The sequence below is a fragment of the Schistocerca cancellata genome, chromosome 3 (assembly GCF_023864275.1).
Source record: "Schistocerca cancellata isolate TAMUIC-IGC-003103 chromosome 3, iqSchCanc2.1, whole genome shotgun sequence".
In the NCBI taxonomy this organism is placed as follows: Eukaryota; Metazoa; Arthropoda; class Insecta; order Orthoptera; family Acrididae; genus Schistocerca; species Schistocerca cancellata.
Window position 1 is genome coordinate 20,747,502 of NC_064628.1, and position 16,850 is coordinate 20,764,351.

The window sequence follows — 16,850 nt, forward strand, 5'->3', positions numbered from 1 at the left end:
AGTAGTGGGAAAGATCGATATCACTGAGACTGGGTACAAACAATCACAGTTTTTCTGAGCTCCAAAATATGAGAGGTGAACAGTGGATTTTGTATCCCTTGAGTAGTAGCATACTTCGGGTATCAGAGAGTTTGTCCATTCCTGCAATTGACGTAGACAGGTGGTAGCGCATATGGTTTCTGTGAAGTGGCTAGCCACAATCTCTGCCAACAACATCATATGTATGCTAGGAAGACATTTGCCCAAAAGATGGCATGTAGAACACCACATCTGGGGTAGAGAATATGGCTTCTCATCACAGTGGTAACACATAATTTTGACCTTTTCTGGAAGAAAATGTTCCTCAAAAGTGAGGATGAATTCACTGGTGTCTATCTTATTGCATGATGGACCTCGACATGCACGATGTACAAAGTGGATCTCTCGCTCCTCCAAGTGATCACGTAGTTCTTAGTCCATCTGCAGTGTTAGGTGCCTGTGAAAAATTAATCCCTGTACCATACTGAGGTTCTTGTGGAGTGTAATGGTAACAGGTACATCAACAAGTTGTTTATAAGAGAGTAATACACTGGGATGGGTAGTAGGATTTGTCATTTTAATTAAGACGGAACCACTTTGTAATTCATTAACAGAAGAGGGATAGCCACATATGTTTCTATATTCTCCACAACAAACATTGGTTAAGCAGAGAGATAGGATCCATCACCTGTTTGGGTGCAAACCAGTAACAGAGGGAAATAACTGTCCACATGTCATCTTGTGTTGTTTTTCTTCCACAGTGAAGCCAAGGAGGGAAAGAAAGCTCTTAAAGTCATACGTATCGACACTGAATTGTGGTCTGTCTGAAAAGACTGCTGGGCTCTTGTGGCCACTGGCTGGCAACTTTGGTCATTTCATGATGTCAAATATCTGCCACAATTCTGCTTACTCCAAACAAGAAGTTTCCACACAACTGCTAGCCAGCCAGAGCAAAGGCCCCAGGGCATGGTAGCCAGTGTCTGGAGTCCCAGTGTTCACACATGAACAGGCACCTACTTCACAGCATGCACAGGGAGGTGACGGCTCGACAGCTCGGACATCGATGGTATGATCCCAGTGTGCTCAGGAGGCTACTGCTGTACAAGTACCTGACAACCCACCGCACTGACAAGATAGCATGGTGGGCAATGAGTGACCTTCCCCATACAATCTCTAAAAAAAATATGAAAAATGTGGAGGTCAAACACAGATGTGGGGACTGAATACAAATTAATCAAAATATGTGGTGTAAAAGAAGGGAACACAATGTGTCCAGTACACTCATTATTTGAGCAACAACTGAAGGTATCACCATCAGCATATCGCTTTGCCTAACGGGAGCAGCTCTATACAAGTCTTTATACATCTTCAGGGAGAGAGGGAAAAAAATGTTGATATCAAATACTCACATCTAAACAGAAAGCCTTCAGTCCCCACCACGGATAGTGTGACATTACAGCTCGACAGTAAGCCTAATTTCACCAGAAGACTTATGCCTGAACCTTGGTGATCATAAACTGATACTTGCTCACCAAGTATGGAAAAATGTATAGTATTCTTCGTGTAAATGTTTAGTGCTGGAAGGAAACTAGGATGAGAGATTAATAATCTTTATTCAACACTTTTTGTGTCAATTAAAGTTTTTCTTCTAAGAAATGAACATTTTGAGCATTGTGTTATAAGGGAGATGTGGCCAGTGTCTAGCAAGTAAAACTGGAGATATGATCATTACCAATATTGTGACCAATGTGGAAATTCCAGGATGGAGATAACAGCCAAAAAAGAGGAAAAGCAACTTCTCGCATGTAGGCGATTGATGCATGGCACATTGAACCATTCAGACTGTTGCTAATACTGCTCTCTCTCTCTCTCTCTCTCTCTCTCTCTCTCTCTCTCTCTCTCTCATGGTGTATGTATAACTTCTCACATTCACAACTACCTAGACAGCCAAATTCAGCCAACAGCAGCTATCAAAGAAACACTCTGCTTTCATTTCACACACAGCACTCACAGCATCAGAATAATAATGCACCTCAGAAGACATTGTGAAATCAAACAAAAATTTGTATTACCAAACTAGAAACTTCTTTAACAAGCCACAAAACAACAAAAAACTTGCAGAAAATTATATAAGTTCTGAAATCTGACACAAAATCACAAACAGAAGTTACTTAGGAACATAGCAACATTATCTGTTGTGCTTTACGGCAAAATTCAGTCTGATGCCTAAACTAAGACCACCACTCACATTACATCCAATGACACACAGTATTCCACACATGCAGGTATGGACTCTTGATAGGTATCAGTACTGCCACCATGAATTAGTGTTTCATCTATGTAAATGTTCAGTATCTCCAGCACCTGAAACATAGTATAAATTATGTTTAACAAACTGATTGTTTATATCACAATATTTTCAAAAATTATCAGGGTCATACACAACAGCATGTATTAGTACCTTCTGCCAAATTATTTCTTTTCTTTTGGTTTTAGGGCCTTTCAATCCAATGACTGCCTTCCCTCTTTCATGGTAGAAGTCCATTCCGAGTGAAAGTGCTTCCAGGTACCGATCCTAGGAAAGAATGAAAATGTCACAATTTTGCATAGAAACCGAATGCTGCATGTACCAATTTAATCCTGATGTAAGTGAAGGAAGGTCAGGTTTTCACTTAACTTTGCAGTTTACCTATCAAACATTAGTATCATGTTACACATTTAAAATGATAGTGTTTCAGAGACACCTGCCCACATATACAAGTGGGTTAAAGAACCCAATTCTGGGACACAGGAAGGCCTGCCAGCCCCAGATTGAATTCATTTCACAGATTAAAAATGATGACTGGTGCAATGACCAGCCTCAATGCAACCTTTACACGATTTTCCAAATTTACCACAAATTTCTGGTTGCTTTCTGTGTTCTGCCTCAGATACACAATGCTCAATCATTTTTAAAAACAATGTCACATTTGACCATGCACTTATACTAGATGCAAACAGAAGGGAGTACATGTATTCCTTGCTGGGGAGACACTGGCAGAGGCTTTTAAATGCTTTTGGGAATGGTGAACCCATCATAATAATAGCTTGTACATACTTCAGCGAATAACAACTGCCAGACTGCTTTATTTCTTGTCACTGCTATTTTAATTCACGTAATAAAACACTTTCCTTGATTTTCAGTCTTAATTTAAAGATTATGATATACACTGAAGACACCGAGAGTACATTTACAAAAAAAATGCCCACTAGGATTTGAAAAACTATCATAGTCAGCAGGAAAAAGGCGGTGGGCAACATGCTTCTACTAAGCTCAGCTTCCTTACAAAGAGGAATAGCTGGCATAGTCTGTCATGAGAATTCATATATAATATACTGTATTTCTACAAGTATAAGAATACTCCTTTTTTAAAGAGGTCCTTTGAGAAAACTTTATTTTTAACATATTTTCACTAATCAAAATTACGAACTGTTTCATTGATATAGAGCATCTGTCTTAAAAATTAATAAGAATATAACAATATTTTCCTTCATTTCCTGCTACCCAACATGTCGTCTCCTTGATGCTCTCTCACTGGCTGCATAGAACCAGCAGCTGACACACTACCTTTCATTTCCGCTATTCCATCAACACACAAATTGTTAATATTGCTGTACAACACACGTATGTGTTCCACTGGCCTCTATACAGACTTTTACCATCTTCTCCAAAAATGTATTCAACTATTGAGGATCTGCCCAATTTTAAAGCCATTTCCACCCCAACTACAAATGAAAAGCCAGCTAACTATGAAAAACATTTTCTTGCAGTCCCTTTTTCATTGCTACTATGGAAATAGTCAAGTTTTTTCCTTTGTTAAATGTAATATAGTTTGATAAAATCAATGTTACATTTTGCTCACTGGAACAAATTAACAAATAATATCACTTTTGTGATAACTTTCTCCAATCACTCCAGAAAAACAATTAGGAACAATTTACTATTAACATAAGAACAGCACCTATGTGGCACGAGGAGGTCAGAACAGGTTCTGACCTCCTTGATGCAGTGTCATGGAGCTTGGCCTCTCAACAACTTTGGCATGTGTGGCAGGAGCAACAGCTGTCAGCTTATGTTACGTAGCAGATGGACACCAGTCACCTGCAGTGCTCACTCGGCTCACACAATGTTGTTAAATAAATAACATCCTTGTGAAAAAAAGAATGAATGAAATACATTAAATAATTGCTCATAAAAACAAAACACAGTCAATTAGGCACTGCCTGTGACTGCGCCAGAAGTAGGAGTACAAGGTGAGGGAGTAAAGTAATGGAACTAATTTCTTATCTATCACAGTTTTTATTTTTTTCAAAGAATAATATTGTCCCCTTCAAAGTAGTTCTCTTCAGCAGCAATACACAGGCGAAGTTGTTTCCAGTCCTGGTAGCAGCAACGAAAGGCCTCAAGTAATAGGGCCTTTAACATGTCACTCACATTCTTTTGAACGTTCTCCAGAGTCCAAAACGGGTGTCCTTTTAAGACATTTTTCAATTTCAGGTAAAGAAAAGAGTCACAAGGACTCAGATCAGGTGAATTGGGGGGGGGGGGGGGCTGTGGAACAATAGGAAGGCCTTTTGAAGTAAAAAATTCCATGATGGAATTGGCCGTGTGACATGGACCATTGTCATTACGCAGTGTCCAGCTGTCTGTAATGTCTGGTCTCGCCCTTTTCCTGAGCCTTTCAAGGATATCTTTGTAAAACACTTTGTTGACAAGGTTGTCCTGGAAGAACAGATTATTTATGCATGATACCCTATTGCCAAAAACGCAATTCAGCATTGTTTTAATCTTTGATTCGCTCATTCGAGCTTTTTTCACTCAAGAAAATGTCTCAGAGTGCCACTCCTCACTTTGGCTCCTTGTCTCGGTATCATACTAAAAAACCCAGGATTCACCATCTGTGATAACATGCCTGAACCTTTTTGTCATTCCTCTCAAGATGATCAATGCACAAGTTTCTTTGACTGTCCTTCTGCTCTGCTATAAGGTTTATCGACCCATTTTGGCACAGACCTTTTGAACGTGCAAAACTTTGGTCAAAATTTGACGTATGGTGAAAGTGTAAGTTTAACAGCTCATCCATCATCCCTATTGTTAAACGTGAATCCGATCTCTCAAGAGCACACAAATGTTAGACGTTTTCAGTGGTTTTTGAAGTTCAAGTCTCCCTGAGTGAGGTTCCTCTTTAACATGTTCTCAGCTTTCCAAAAATGTTTTGTGCCAGTCAAAAACTTGAGCTCTTGATAAGGAATGTTCCCCATATGCCTGTTTCAACATTTCAATGTTCATACCAATGGATTCCCCAACTTTAACACAAAACTTGATGGCATAACGTTGTTCTAAATCCCACCGTTTCATTTTCGTAGCGCGCGCGCGCGCACGCACGCACAACTTCACTGATGGTTGCTGTCCAAAAGTCACATGATGATTCTACAGAGCTGAAACTCTGCCTGAGCATCTGAAAGGGATGAACACACAAGTCTACACACGTAGAAAAACACACGGTGCCATATCACCTTCAGTGTTGTCATTCTCATTAGTTTTCACACACCTAGTATGAACACTAGTGTCTGTGATTTTGTGACACTACACAACCTTTCCAAATTCTTCAGAATCAATCTTCAAGTGACTTCAATTGCCAAAGTTTCATCTGCAAATATAAGACAATCCCCATATTAGTCTTTTACGTAATGTAAAAATATTGACTTCACCGGCAGTAGTTTAATCTGTGAATGTAAGACAACCCTGTATTTTCAAACATTAAGTTGGGGAAAAAAATCTTAATCTTGTAGTTTGGCAAATACGTCATTTATTACTTACTTTATAAAAAATGGAAGTGTCTCTGACTAAATAAAATGCTTAAATAAGAATCTAAATAATCTGGAAGTAAAGAAGACCTCTTGCCGAATACTAGAAGCATCGAGCCATCAACAAAAAAGAATGAAAACTCTGCTTGCTTTTGGCTGAAACCTGTAACGAGCTAAGAGTACACGCTCAGGCACACGCACAAGAACACACTTACTATATTCATCTAAGAGTCTGCTACTTTTATTTCTCAAGCAACATAGTTACATGTAGCATGTAACACTAGTTACTACAAACACACTGTTGGAAAGCATAGGTTATGGAAAACATACCACTTACTGTTTGTTTTGCACGAATGAAACATTGTAATGTTGTTTACTGAATTTACTCTCTCCCTATGAATGTAATTATATTCAAAGCAACCATCACTGTGTTGCTGTTGGATCCCAACCAAAAAATATGAAATTCATGAACAAATATTTTCAAGGGATACCCCATTCATCAGAGAAGCAAAATGGAAATAGAAAACAAAGCAGAACTCCCTTTCATCCTCTAGGTTGGGATATTAATCCATTACTGGTCTCAGTACAGTATGGAAACTCAGGCTGATAAGGCACATACCAAGAGACAAAGTAAGAGGCCATTGCCAATTTATACCACTTCTACACTTTCATAGAAAGATATATGATGCAGTTTACAGTTTAATTACAAGCAACACTATCAGCTTACATGACTTAAACAATTTTTTCCTTACTTGAAAAATAAATAGCAAAAGCAAAATAATTTCAAGTCTTCCCGAGTTACTTATGTTTCAGTAAAAGAGCGTAGGAAAACACAGACAGCAGGAAAGAACCCTTCAAAAAGGAAAATGAGTGTTGGAAATTATGGGCAAGCAGGGTCGTGTGTGTGTGTGTGTGTGTGTGTGTGTGTGTGTGTGTGTGTGTGTAAGGAATGAGGTGGGGGGGGGGGGGGTGTAGGTGGTGATAACAACACATGAAAGGAGTAACAAAACAAAGGGTGTAGGTCATTTAATTTTTATCCTACGTTATAAGGAAAAAAGTATAGAATGTTTAGGAACTATCCTTTTTACTTCTTAAGATGTGTACAGGAGATGTACCGTTTTCATGCTAATGGAATAAACATGTAAAACACCATACTATAATCTGTCATATTTGTTTGGTGACAGAACAACAATAATTTAATCTCTTTCTTTTACTTATTACAATTATAGCCAACTATCAAATGTGGCAATAATGCATGATGCTATCTTTCATTACAGTAATGGAGCAGAATGTGACAACTCACCTGTTTCACAAGGTGTGCTAGACGATCATTCCAAGTTCTGATTGACAACACATGAAATGTTTTAGTGCCCAACAGCAGCAGCTGGCTTCCAAAGCTGACTACAGAATTATAGCAGGCATGTTCCCCTGCTAAGGCCTGGAAAATGAACAAATTAAAATTAACAATGCAGGAACAATAAATGAAATATACGAGAACTACTAATGTTTGTGGAGAAAAATCATTTCAGTTTTATACTATCGTAAGTATGAACTTCTTTACTTGTCGTAAACTGACATTAAGGGCTCAGTTTCACGTACCTCCATACATTTTCTTGCAGAAATTATGCCAGAAATCAGTTACTAGTATTTACTCTGTTTCATGTCAAAAACTGGGAATTAGTAGTTTTGAACATTTGAGCTTCATATATGTATGGAAGTATACATTTCATGGATTTCTTGTACATTCCACTGACAACAACAAAGTAGAAATGAGTTATAATGTGTACTGGATCTGAGGAGAAACAGTTACCAAACCTCATTCATATATGGTAAAACAACAGTGACTAGTAGTCATGTGTAACCACTGCTAACTGGCTAAGTGCAATTTGCAAACCAAAATGTTGGAGGTCCAATCAAAAATTGGTCCTAGAATTTTTCTCTCACTTATCACTCTGCCAATGATTTGTTAATGTGAAAATAGCATATTGCACTGTGGTTCAGAGTTCACATTAAACAGTATGTCAACCTGTAAGAAAAGGGCTGTCAGTCAAAGATTGGAGGAAGCCAAGAGCATAGCATCTCCATGAAGACTGCATCCAGTAAAGCACAGTGGTGTTCAAACCCATCTACTGGTTGAGGAGAACTTAGCTCTTTCAGTTACAGTCTTCATTTTTCCCAAAAAACACTATATATGCTCATTTGGCTTATATTGATAGGAATGTGGAATGCATCATTTCCTGACCATTTCAAACAATGTTCCTCCAGTTTTGTTTCTGCCCTGAGATGAAGTTTACTGTATTTATTACAAAACTGGGGGCTCTGGATTTGTTTTTTCAAAGTAACACTTCTTCTCACCCAAACTTCCAAGTAAATTCTATGGCTCTTTCACATTTTTGATGTTGTTATACACAGTTTGAGAATGTAACAGTTTCAAGCTATAGAGTACATTGTGGTTGTTGGAAAATAGCATACCAATGCTTTGCTGACATTTCCACCAGTTGCAAGACCCTTGAAGTGTGCTGTTGCGTACACCAGGCCAACAGCTGCTAGGTCCAGAACCTCTAGCTCCTCATGTGACCGAACATCCACGAGATGCAGCTGCTCCAATGTGTCCAAAACAGCCAGGGTGCGTGTATTCAGCCAGTGCAGACTCAGTAATTGGTAACCGACGCTCAAGCGCTGTAGTGCCACAAACCGTACTTTGCTTTTATTGTCTACAGAAACCTGTAAAAAAGCATAGATTGCATATGGTTAATATGTAATGAAGTTATATGAACACTGACTGAAAAAATACTGACAGAAGTTCTGAAGATTCAGTGTAATGTTACAAAACTGTGTGAAAGTTGTGATACCTTGTGTAATAATGAGACGAATACTTTATCATCACTAAAGCTCCAGAACAGAAACAAGGATTAACAAGAAGAACTGTTCAAGGCCTGCTACAGCTTTCATTTGTGGCTTTGCCCTTTTATTCTCGTGGTGCAACAAATCACTAAGTACAACTTCAAAAGAAACTGAATACTCAGTTTTGACGACTGATTGACGAATACATACCTTCTGCATTGGATGCATCATAGCTTTCATGTCGGATGCATTAAAAAAATTTTGCAAAACCAAAATCAAGTGGCTTAGCCAGATTCTGAATTAGTATTGTCTCAAAGAAGAGAAAACACTTCACAATTTACAACACGTCACCCAGTACCACTTGAAGGAAACATATATAACATGCTCATTTTTCAGCAGAAAACAATGAAAGACTACTTTTATATATAAAGTAAGTCTAAAACTATTTAACAATATTATGACGAAGATAGTTGCTACTTACCAAATAGCGGAGATGCTGAGTCACTATATGGTGAGTAGCAACTATCCTTTCCATAATATTGTTACATTCCATCCTGGATTTTCGATTGTCTAAAACTATTTAGTCTTTCTGAAAGATAAACAATTGTCTTAGGTTCTCACTGAAGTTGACCTTATTTCTTACAACTATTGAGAGTGACCTGTTTTGAGACACTATGTGAAAGAAATGCATCCTTAAGTACCTCGTCTGCTGCTTTCATTAACAACTACTTTGATCAAACGGCATTTCCACAATAAATCACTAGTTGCTTCACAATACTGAGTAAGTGTAATTGACACTTGCAGAAGAAGGAAACTTTTACACATTTTACTTTATTAACATACAAATATTTCCAGAATGAGATTTTCACTCTGCAGCGGAGTGTGCGCTGATATGAAACTTCCTGGAAGATTAAAACTGTGTGCCCGACCGAGACTCGAACTCGGGACCTTTGCCTTTTGCGGGCAAGTGCTCTACCATCTGAGCTACCGAAGCACGACTCACGCCCGGTACCCACAGCTTTACTTCTGCCAGTATCTCGTCTCCTACCTTCCAAACTTTACAGAAGCTCTCCTGCGAACCTTGCAGAACTAGCACTCCTGAAAGAAAGGATATAGCGGAGACATGGCTTAGCCACAGCCTGGGGGATGTTTCCAGAATGAGATTTTCACTCTGCAGCGGAGTGTGCACTGATATGAAACTTCCTGGAAGATTAAAACTGTGTGTCCAACCGAGACTCGAATTCGGGACCTTTGCCTTTTGCGGGCAAGTGCTCTACCATCTGAGCTACCGAAGCACGACTCACGCCCGGTACCCACAGCTTTACTTCTGCCAGTATCTCGTCTCCTACCTTCCAAACTTTACAGAAGCTTTCCTGCGAACCTTGCAGAACTAGCACTCCTGAAAGAAAGGATATAGCGGAGACATGGCTTAGCCACAGCCTGGGGGATGTTTCCAGAATGAGATTTTCACTCTGCAGCGGAGTGTGCGCTGATATGAAACTTCCTGGCAGATTAAAACTGTGTGCCCGACCGAGACTCGAACTCGGGATGGTAGAGCACTTGCCCGCGAAAGGCAAAGGTCCCGAGTTCAAGTCTCGGTCGGGCACATAGTTTTAATCTTCCAGGAAGTTTCATGTAAAGTTTGGAAGGTAGGAGACGAGATACTGGCAGAAGTAAAGCTGTGGGTACCGGGCGTGAGTCGTGCTTCGGTAGCTCAGATGGTAGAGCACTTTCCCGCGAAAGGCAAAGGTCCCGAGTTCGAGTCTCGGTCGGGCACACAGTTTTAATCTGCCAGGAAGTTTCATACAAATATTTGTTTAAGTACAGATATTTCTCTCTAAAAAGTACACAGATTTCTGTTTAAGTAATAAGCAATATCCACTGGTTACATGATTCCATGTTACACGATAATTTTAATGTTTCACCAGGACTAGCGTGCACACACACACACACACACACACACACACACACACACACACACACAAAAACAGAAACACTTTAGCTGTTCAGATTTCTCATTTTATCTTAGACTAACAATCTTGTTTAGAACAAATAATAACCCAGAAATACTTCCCTAATATAAACAGTACTGTAACATATTACAAAAAGTTGTAAAAATCCAGCATTATGCACATCTCGTCTGAAATTGACATATCATATAATAAAATCAAACCAACAGGGAATATTCTTAAAAAAGAGACAGGAAAAGAAGCCTTAGGAGATGACACTATTGCTGTTAAACAGAATGGAAACATTGTAAAAGACTGTTCATGTGCAGCAGATATTTTTAGTAAGGAGGAGACTGATGCAAATAATTCAGAACAAAAAGCAAAACAGTATGCTGAAGAAGCAATACAGAGGACATTTAGTGAAATAAAAGTTAATCTCACATCTCTACTGAAATAAGGGAGAGGACCATGGCTTTTAAAATCAAAAGTTCATATAGGATGGGTAATATCTCCAGCAAGGCACTAAAATGTTGTAAGGCTATAATAAGTAATTTTCTTAGTCATGTATGTAATGCAGCATTAACTCATAGTGATTTCCCAGGAAGATTGAAATATGCAATTGTTAGGCCTCTATAAAGAAAAAAGGCAACTCCAAAGATGTCAATACTGCTGCCCAGTGCCAATACTCATGTTCAGAAAAAACATAACACCTTGAACATATCTAAAAAGAAAGATGATGAGACTTACCAAACAAAAGCGCTGGCAGGTCGATAGACACACAAACAAACACAAACATACACACAAAATTCAAGCTTTCGCAACAAACGGTTGCTTCGTCAGGAAAGAGGGAAGGAGAGGGAAAGACGAAAGGATGTGGGTTTTAAGGGAGAGGGTAAGGAGTCATTCTAATCCCGGGAGCGGAAAGACTTACCTTAGGGGGAAAAAAGGACAGGTATACACTCGCACACACACACATATCCATCCGCACATACACAGACACAAGCAATGTCTGCTTGTGTCTGTGTATGTGCGGATGGATATGTGTGTGTGTGCGCGTGAGTGTATACCTGTCCTTTGAGAGATGTCTGATCATCTGATTGTGGATCCGATCTGGGGCAAGAGCTGTGACAGGGCAATGTGCAAGGATGCTGAGGAGCTCCCACTCCATAAATGGGGCATTATAGGGTTCACTGTGACGTTCAGTGAATGAGAGGTCTTTCCTTTCCATCCGCCTTTTGAGGTGGCGAAATGCTGGGGGATAATTCTCCGACGCGAAGGCTCGAGCACAGTACTCAGCAAAGTGCTAGGCTATTGCGTTTGCGTCAGTAGGTAACACATCATTGATGTTAATGCCAGTGACACCTGTCGGGGTCTGGTACCCACAAACATGTCTGATCTTAGTCCAGACTTGGAAAGGTGACGTATAGCACCCAATGGTCGAGACTTACCTCTCGCAAAATTCCTGTTTCCGTCTTTTTGTGAGCTGGCGAACACTGGCACAGAACCATTTAAAAGCTATTAGGTGCTCTAGGGAAGCGAGCCACTTATGTCGCTGTAGAGCTTGCCGACACTCTTTAATGGCCTCAGCAGTTTCTGGCGACCACTAAGGTACTGACTTTCGCCAGGAGCACCATAAAGATCAAGGGGTCGTGTTTTCCGCCACAGAAACGATAGATTTAGTTACCCGCTCAACTACCACATTGATGGTACCTTGTGGGGGAGATTCAGTGGTGACAGCAGAGGTGAAAGCTTCCCAGTCTGCCTTGTTTAAAGCCCATCTTGGTAGACGTCTGGGGAATGGCACTGGGGGAGTGACAGGAAGATGGGAAAGTGGTCACTACCACACAAGTCATCATGGGCTCTCCAGTGAACAGACGGGTGAAGTTATGGGATGTAGAGGGATAAATCAATGGCCGAGTAAGTGCCATGGGCCACACTGAAATGTACGGGGGCCCCAGTATTTAAGAGGCACAGGTTGAGTTGAGACAGTGAAGTTTCAACATCTCTACCTTGGCCAGTAGGCACAGTGCCACCCCACAAGGCGTTATGGGCGTTAAAACCTCCTAAAAGTAGGAAAGGTTAAGGGAGTTGGCAAATCAGTGCATCCAATGTGTTCAGGGGTACTGCACCATTTGGAGGAAGATATACATTGCAAACTTATTTCCTGTGTCGTCCTTATCCTGACAGCCACAGCTTCAAGAGGGGTTTGAAGGGGCACAAGTTCACTGCATTCTGAGTTCAGGACACAGACACAAACTTCACCTGACACACTATTATAGTCACTATGGTTCTTGTAACACCCACGGAGGGCAGGGTCCACATTGCCAGGAACCAGGTTTCCTGGAGGGCAATGCAGACAACAGGTGTGAAGCTTAACAGTTGCCATAGCTCAGCCAGGTGGTGGAAAAGACTGTGGCAATTCCACTGGAGGATGACATTATCATGAGGATGGGAAGGCACGAAGAGTGCAAGGAGGCAGATTATGCATCAGGGTCACCTGCTGCCACCGATTGAGTATTTGTAGCCATTCTTATTGTGGATGAGGCATCAGTGAAATCCAGATCCTCAAGGGACACTAAGATCTCCGCCTCATCAGGTACAGAATTGCTAGGGAGCAGTGGTGTTGGGGCCACCGGAGGGTCCTTTTTCTTACAAGGGAACATCCCCATCGCACCCCCCTCAGATTTAGTTATAAGTTGGCACAGTGGATAGGCCTTGAAAAACTGAACACAGATCGATCGAGAAAATAGGAAGAAGTTGTGTGGAACTATGAAATAATAAGCAAAATATACAAACTGGGTCGTCCATGCGTAAGATAGGCAATATTAAGGGCAATGTCAGGCGAGGAGCTCTGTGGTCCCGTGGTTAGCGCGAACAGCTGCGGAACGAGAGGTCCTTGGTTCAAATCTTCCCTCGACCGAAAATTTTAACTTTTTATTTTCAGTTTATGTGATAAACTCTTATGTTTTCATCACTTTTTTTGGAGTGATTATTACATCCACAAGAAAACCTAAATCGGGCAAGGTAGAAGAAACTTTTCACCCATTCGCCAAGTGTACTAGTTAGGTAGGTCGACAACATTCCTGTCATGTGACGCACATGCTGTCACCAGTGTCGTATACAAAATATCAGACGTGTTTTCCTGTGGAGGAATCGGTTGACCTATGACCTTGCGATCAAATGTTTTTGGTTCCCATTGGAGAGGCACGTCCTTTCGTCAACTAATCACACGGTTTTGCGGTGCGGTTGCAAAACACAGACACTAAATTTATTACAGTGAACAGAGACGTCAATGAACGAACGGACAGATCATAGCTTTGCGAAAATAAAGAAAGCAAAATTTTCAGTGGAGGGCAGATTTGAACCAAGGACCTCTCGTTCCGCAGCTGTTCACGCTAACCACGGGACCACGGCGCTCCTCGCCTCACATTGCCATTAATATTGCCTATCTTACGCATGGACGACCCAGTTTGTATATTTTGCTTATTTTTTCATAGTTCCACACAACTTCTTCCTGTTTTCTCGATCGATCTGTGTTCAGTTTTTCAAGGCCTATCCATTGTGCCAACTTATAACTAAATCTGAGGGGGGTGCGATGGGGATGTTCCCTTGTTAGCAGACTTCTTTGTTTGCTTGCCCTCTTGCTTCTCTTTAGGGGTTGTTGGGAGGACTTCTCCGAAGTAGCTTCAGGCACGGTGGAAGACTGTGAAGCTCTTTGTCCAGCAGCTTTTGGCTCCTTTAGCCACTGATGAGGGTCCACTGTGGCATTAGTATAGACTTTGGGAGAGTGTGAGAGAGTGGGTCCCAAGGGAGCACTTCTGCATGAGAGGAGCTGGAGGAGGCTGTTGCTTCTCCGGCTGGGGGAGGGGACCGATGTCCCCTGTGTTTGGGAAGTAGGTACTTTCGGAGCACTGGAAGGAGATTTTCCCCCTACCACCAAGGGGGCAGATGTATTCTGGAGGCCTGGAGGGACCACTGTTCATGGCACAGAGTGCAGTAAGACTGGTACTTGCAACGGTGATGGTAACATAGCTGCAGCATATGTGGACGTCAACCGAACGCGGTGTAATCGTTCAAATTTACGTTTAGCCTCTTGGTAAGTCAACTGGTTCAGGGTCTTTCACTCCATGATTTTCCACTCCTTTTGGAGTACAGTGCAGTCTGGCGAGCTGGAGGAGTGCTGCTGTCCACAGTTGATACAAGTGGGAGGAGGTGCACATGGAGTATCTGGATGCACTGGACGCCCGCAGTCTTGACACGTGGCATTGGAAGTGCAGCGGGAAGACATGTGCCCAAATTTCCAGCACTTAAAGAGCCGCATAGGGGGAGGGACGTATGGTTTAACATCTCAGTGGTAAACCATCACCTTGACCTTTTCAGACAATGAATCACCCTCAAAGGCCAAGATGAAGGCAATGGTAGTAACCCTGTTGTCTTTGGGTCCCCTGTAAATGCACCGGATGAAATTAACACCCTGCCGTTCTAGACTGGCATGGAGCTCATTGTCAGACCACAAGAGGAGGTCACGATGGAAAATAAACCTCTGGACCATGTTGATGCTTTTATTGGGAGTGACAGAAACAGGAATATCACCCAGCCGGTCACAAGCGAGTAACACCTGGGATTGGGCTGGGGATGCTGTCTGAATCAAGACTGCACCACTTCTCATCTTAGACAGCGCTGTCACTTCCCCAAACTTATCCTCAAGATGTTCAACAAAAAAATTGAGGTTTAGTAAGTAGATAGGAGTCCCTGTCCATTCTGCTACAGACTAAATACCGAGGCGAATAGGACTCTCTTCTTTCTGTAGCCCTCCGTTCCTCCCATGGTGTAGCGAGGGAGGGAAATGATTTAGGTTCGTATCTGTCAGCATTGTACTCGATCTTGCCCTTCTTAGAGGCTGCTGGCACTGTACGGTCACCAGCAATAGATGACAGTCCGTTTCATTGCGGGTCACCTGCCCTGATGCCACCCACTCCGATCAGTGGTTCTCCCAGCCACAGCAAAGGCCACCTGGCATGATGGCCATTGCCGGCAGTCCTGATGCCCCAGGAAGACAGGTATCTACTCCTTGGCATATGTGGGTTGTTTACAGCTCAGGCATCAGCAGTGCGATCCCTGTGTTGTCAGGGGGCTACCACCATATTGGTACATGATGGTCCCACCACAACGAACTTGCTACATTGCTGGATATTGGGCGTAGAGAAATCCAGTATCTTCTTGGGGGCGAAAGAGGACAGGAGACAATGGAAGAAGATGACACCCCAGAAAGTGTCCTTGCCCAAGTAGTTGAATTGCAGGTGGAGATGCAAAGCCATGACAAGCGGTTCAGGAGATCGAATCTAAGGGCACTATGGATAACTCGCGCACCACGTAAGGCATCCTACCACATATGCCCGCACTTCTGTAGAATTTGGAAAGTGGCAGGTCAAACCATAAAATAGGACCTGAACCTATAGGGCTGAAAACTGAGAGACTGCTTTTAGTCACCTCTTACGGCAGGCAGGAATACCTCGGGCCTATTCTAAAACCCGGACCAGCAGGGGGGGCATGGATGTTCACCAATGTTACGTATCCTGTATTGAAGTGCTTTACTGGAACAGATCCAATGTCCATTATATGCTTATCATCTACTCAACCTTATCCAGAAGTAAATATTTAGAACTGTCATCTAGGCTTGCAACAAGATATAAAAATGGTTCTCACTTGTGTTCAAGTGCAATTTTTTTCATCCTGACAAGTATTTTTGACAAAAGTTTAACCTTTTCTTGCCTGTGCAGATATGCTTGGCGTTTTGCTCATCACAGTAGCTAAAATTTTTCTGTATTATTGTATCTACTCTAAAGTGTTTAACCACATCTGAGCCCCAAGATTACTACCTTTAAATGAAATTGTTCAGTTTCAGACATAGAAGACTGAATGACTGCTGCTCAGTGTTCAACAGATAATAAACTTACTGCCACAACACGCAGCACGATAGCAGGTTACTGTGCCAAAATTTCATTTGTTTAATAGCAAGGAAGAAGATTAGCTGGAATATTGCACTCAACTCAAAGCTCATTTCAGCACCTACAGCATTCAAGACACAGTGTGCATAGTATTCTTTCTGTCCACTCTTGGAGTTGATGTCTATTGCTTGTGTCTCAAACTGTTTCCCAAAGCTGTATAATATCAAGAACTGGTTAGGAATAT

The 16,850-nt window shown here is 41.6% G+C and overlaps 1 protein-coding gene across 1 annotated transcript in view; it reads right to left on the reverse strand.

The window, feature by feature from the left end:
- LOC126176813 (vacuolar protein sorting-associated protein 8 homolog) overlaps positions 1-16,850 on the reverse strand; it is a 207,495-nt gene that overhangs the window by 146,053 nt on the left and 44,592 nt on the right. Inside the window, exons 7-10 of the mRNA XM_049923995.1 lie at positions 8,338-8,589; positions 7,169-7,303; positions 2,480-2,593; positions 2,267-2,382 (exon numbers count right to left, since the gene is read on the reverse strand). Of these exons, the coding sequence (XP_049779952.1) occupies positions 2,267-2,382; positions 2,480-2,593; positions 7,169-7,303; positions 8,338-8,589 (617 nt within the window). The remainder of the gene's footprint in view (positions 1-2,266; positions 2,383-2,479; positions 2,594-7,168; positions 7,304-8,337; positions 8,590-16,850) is intronic.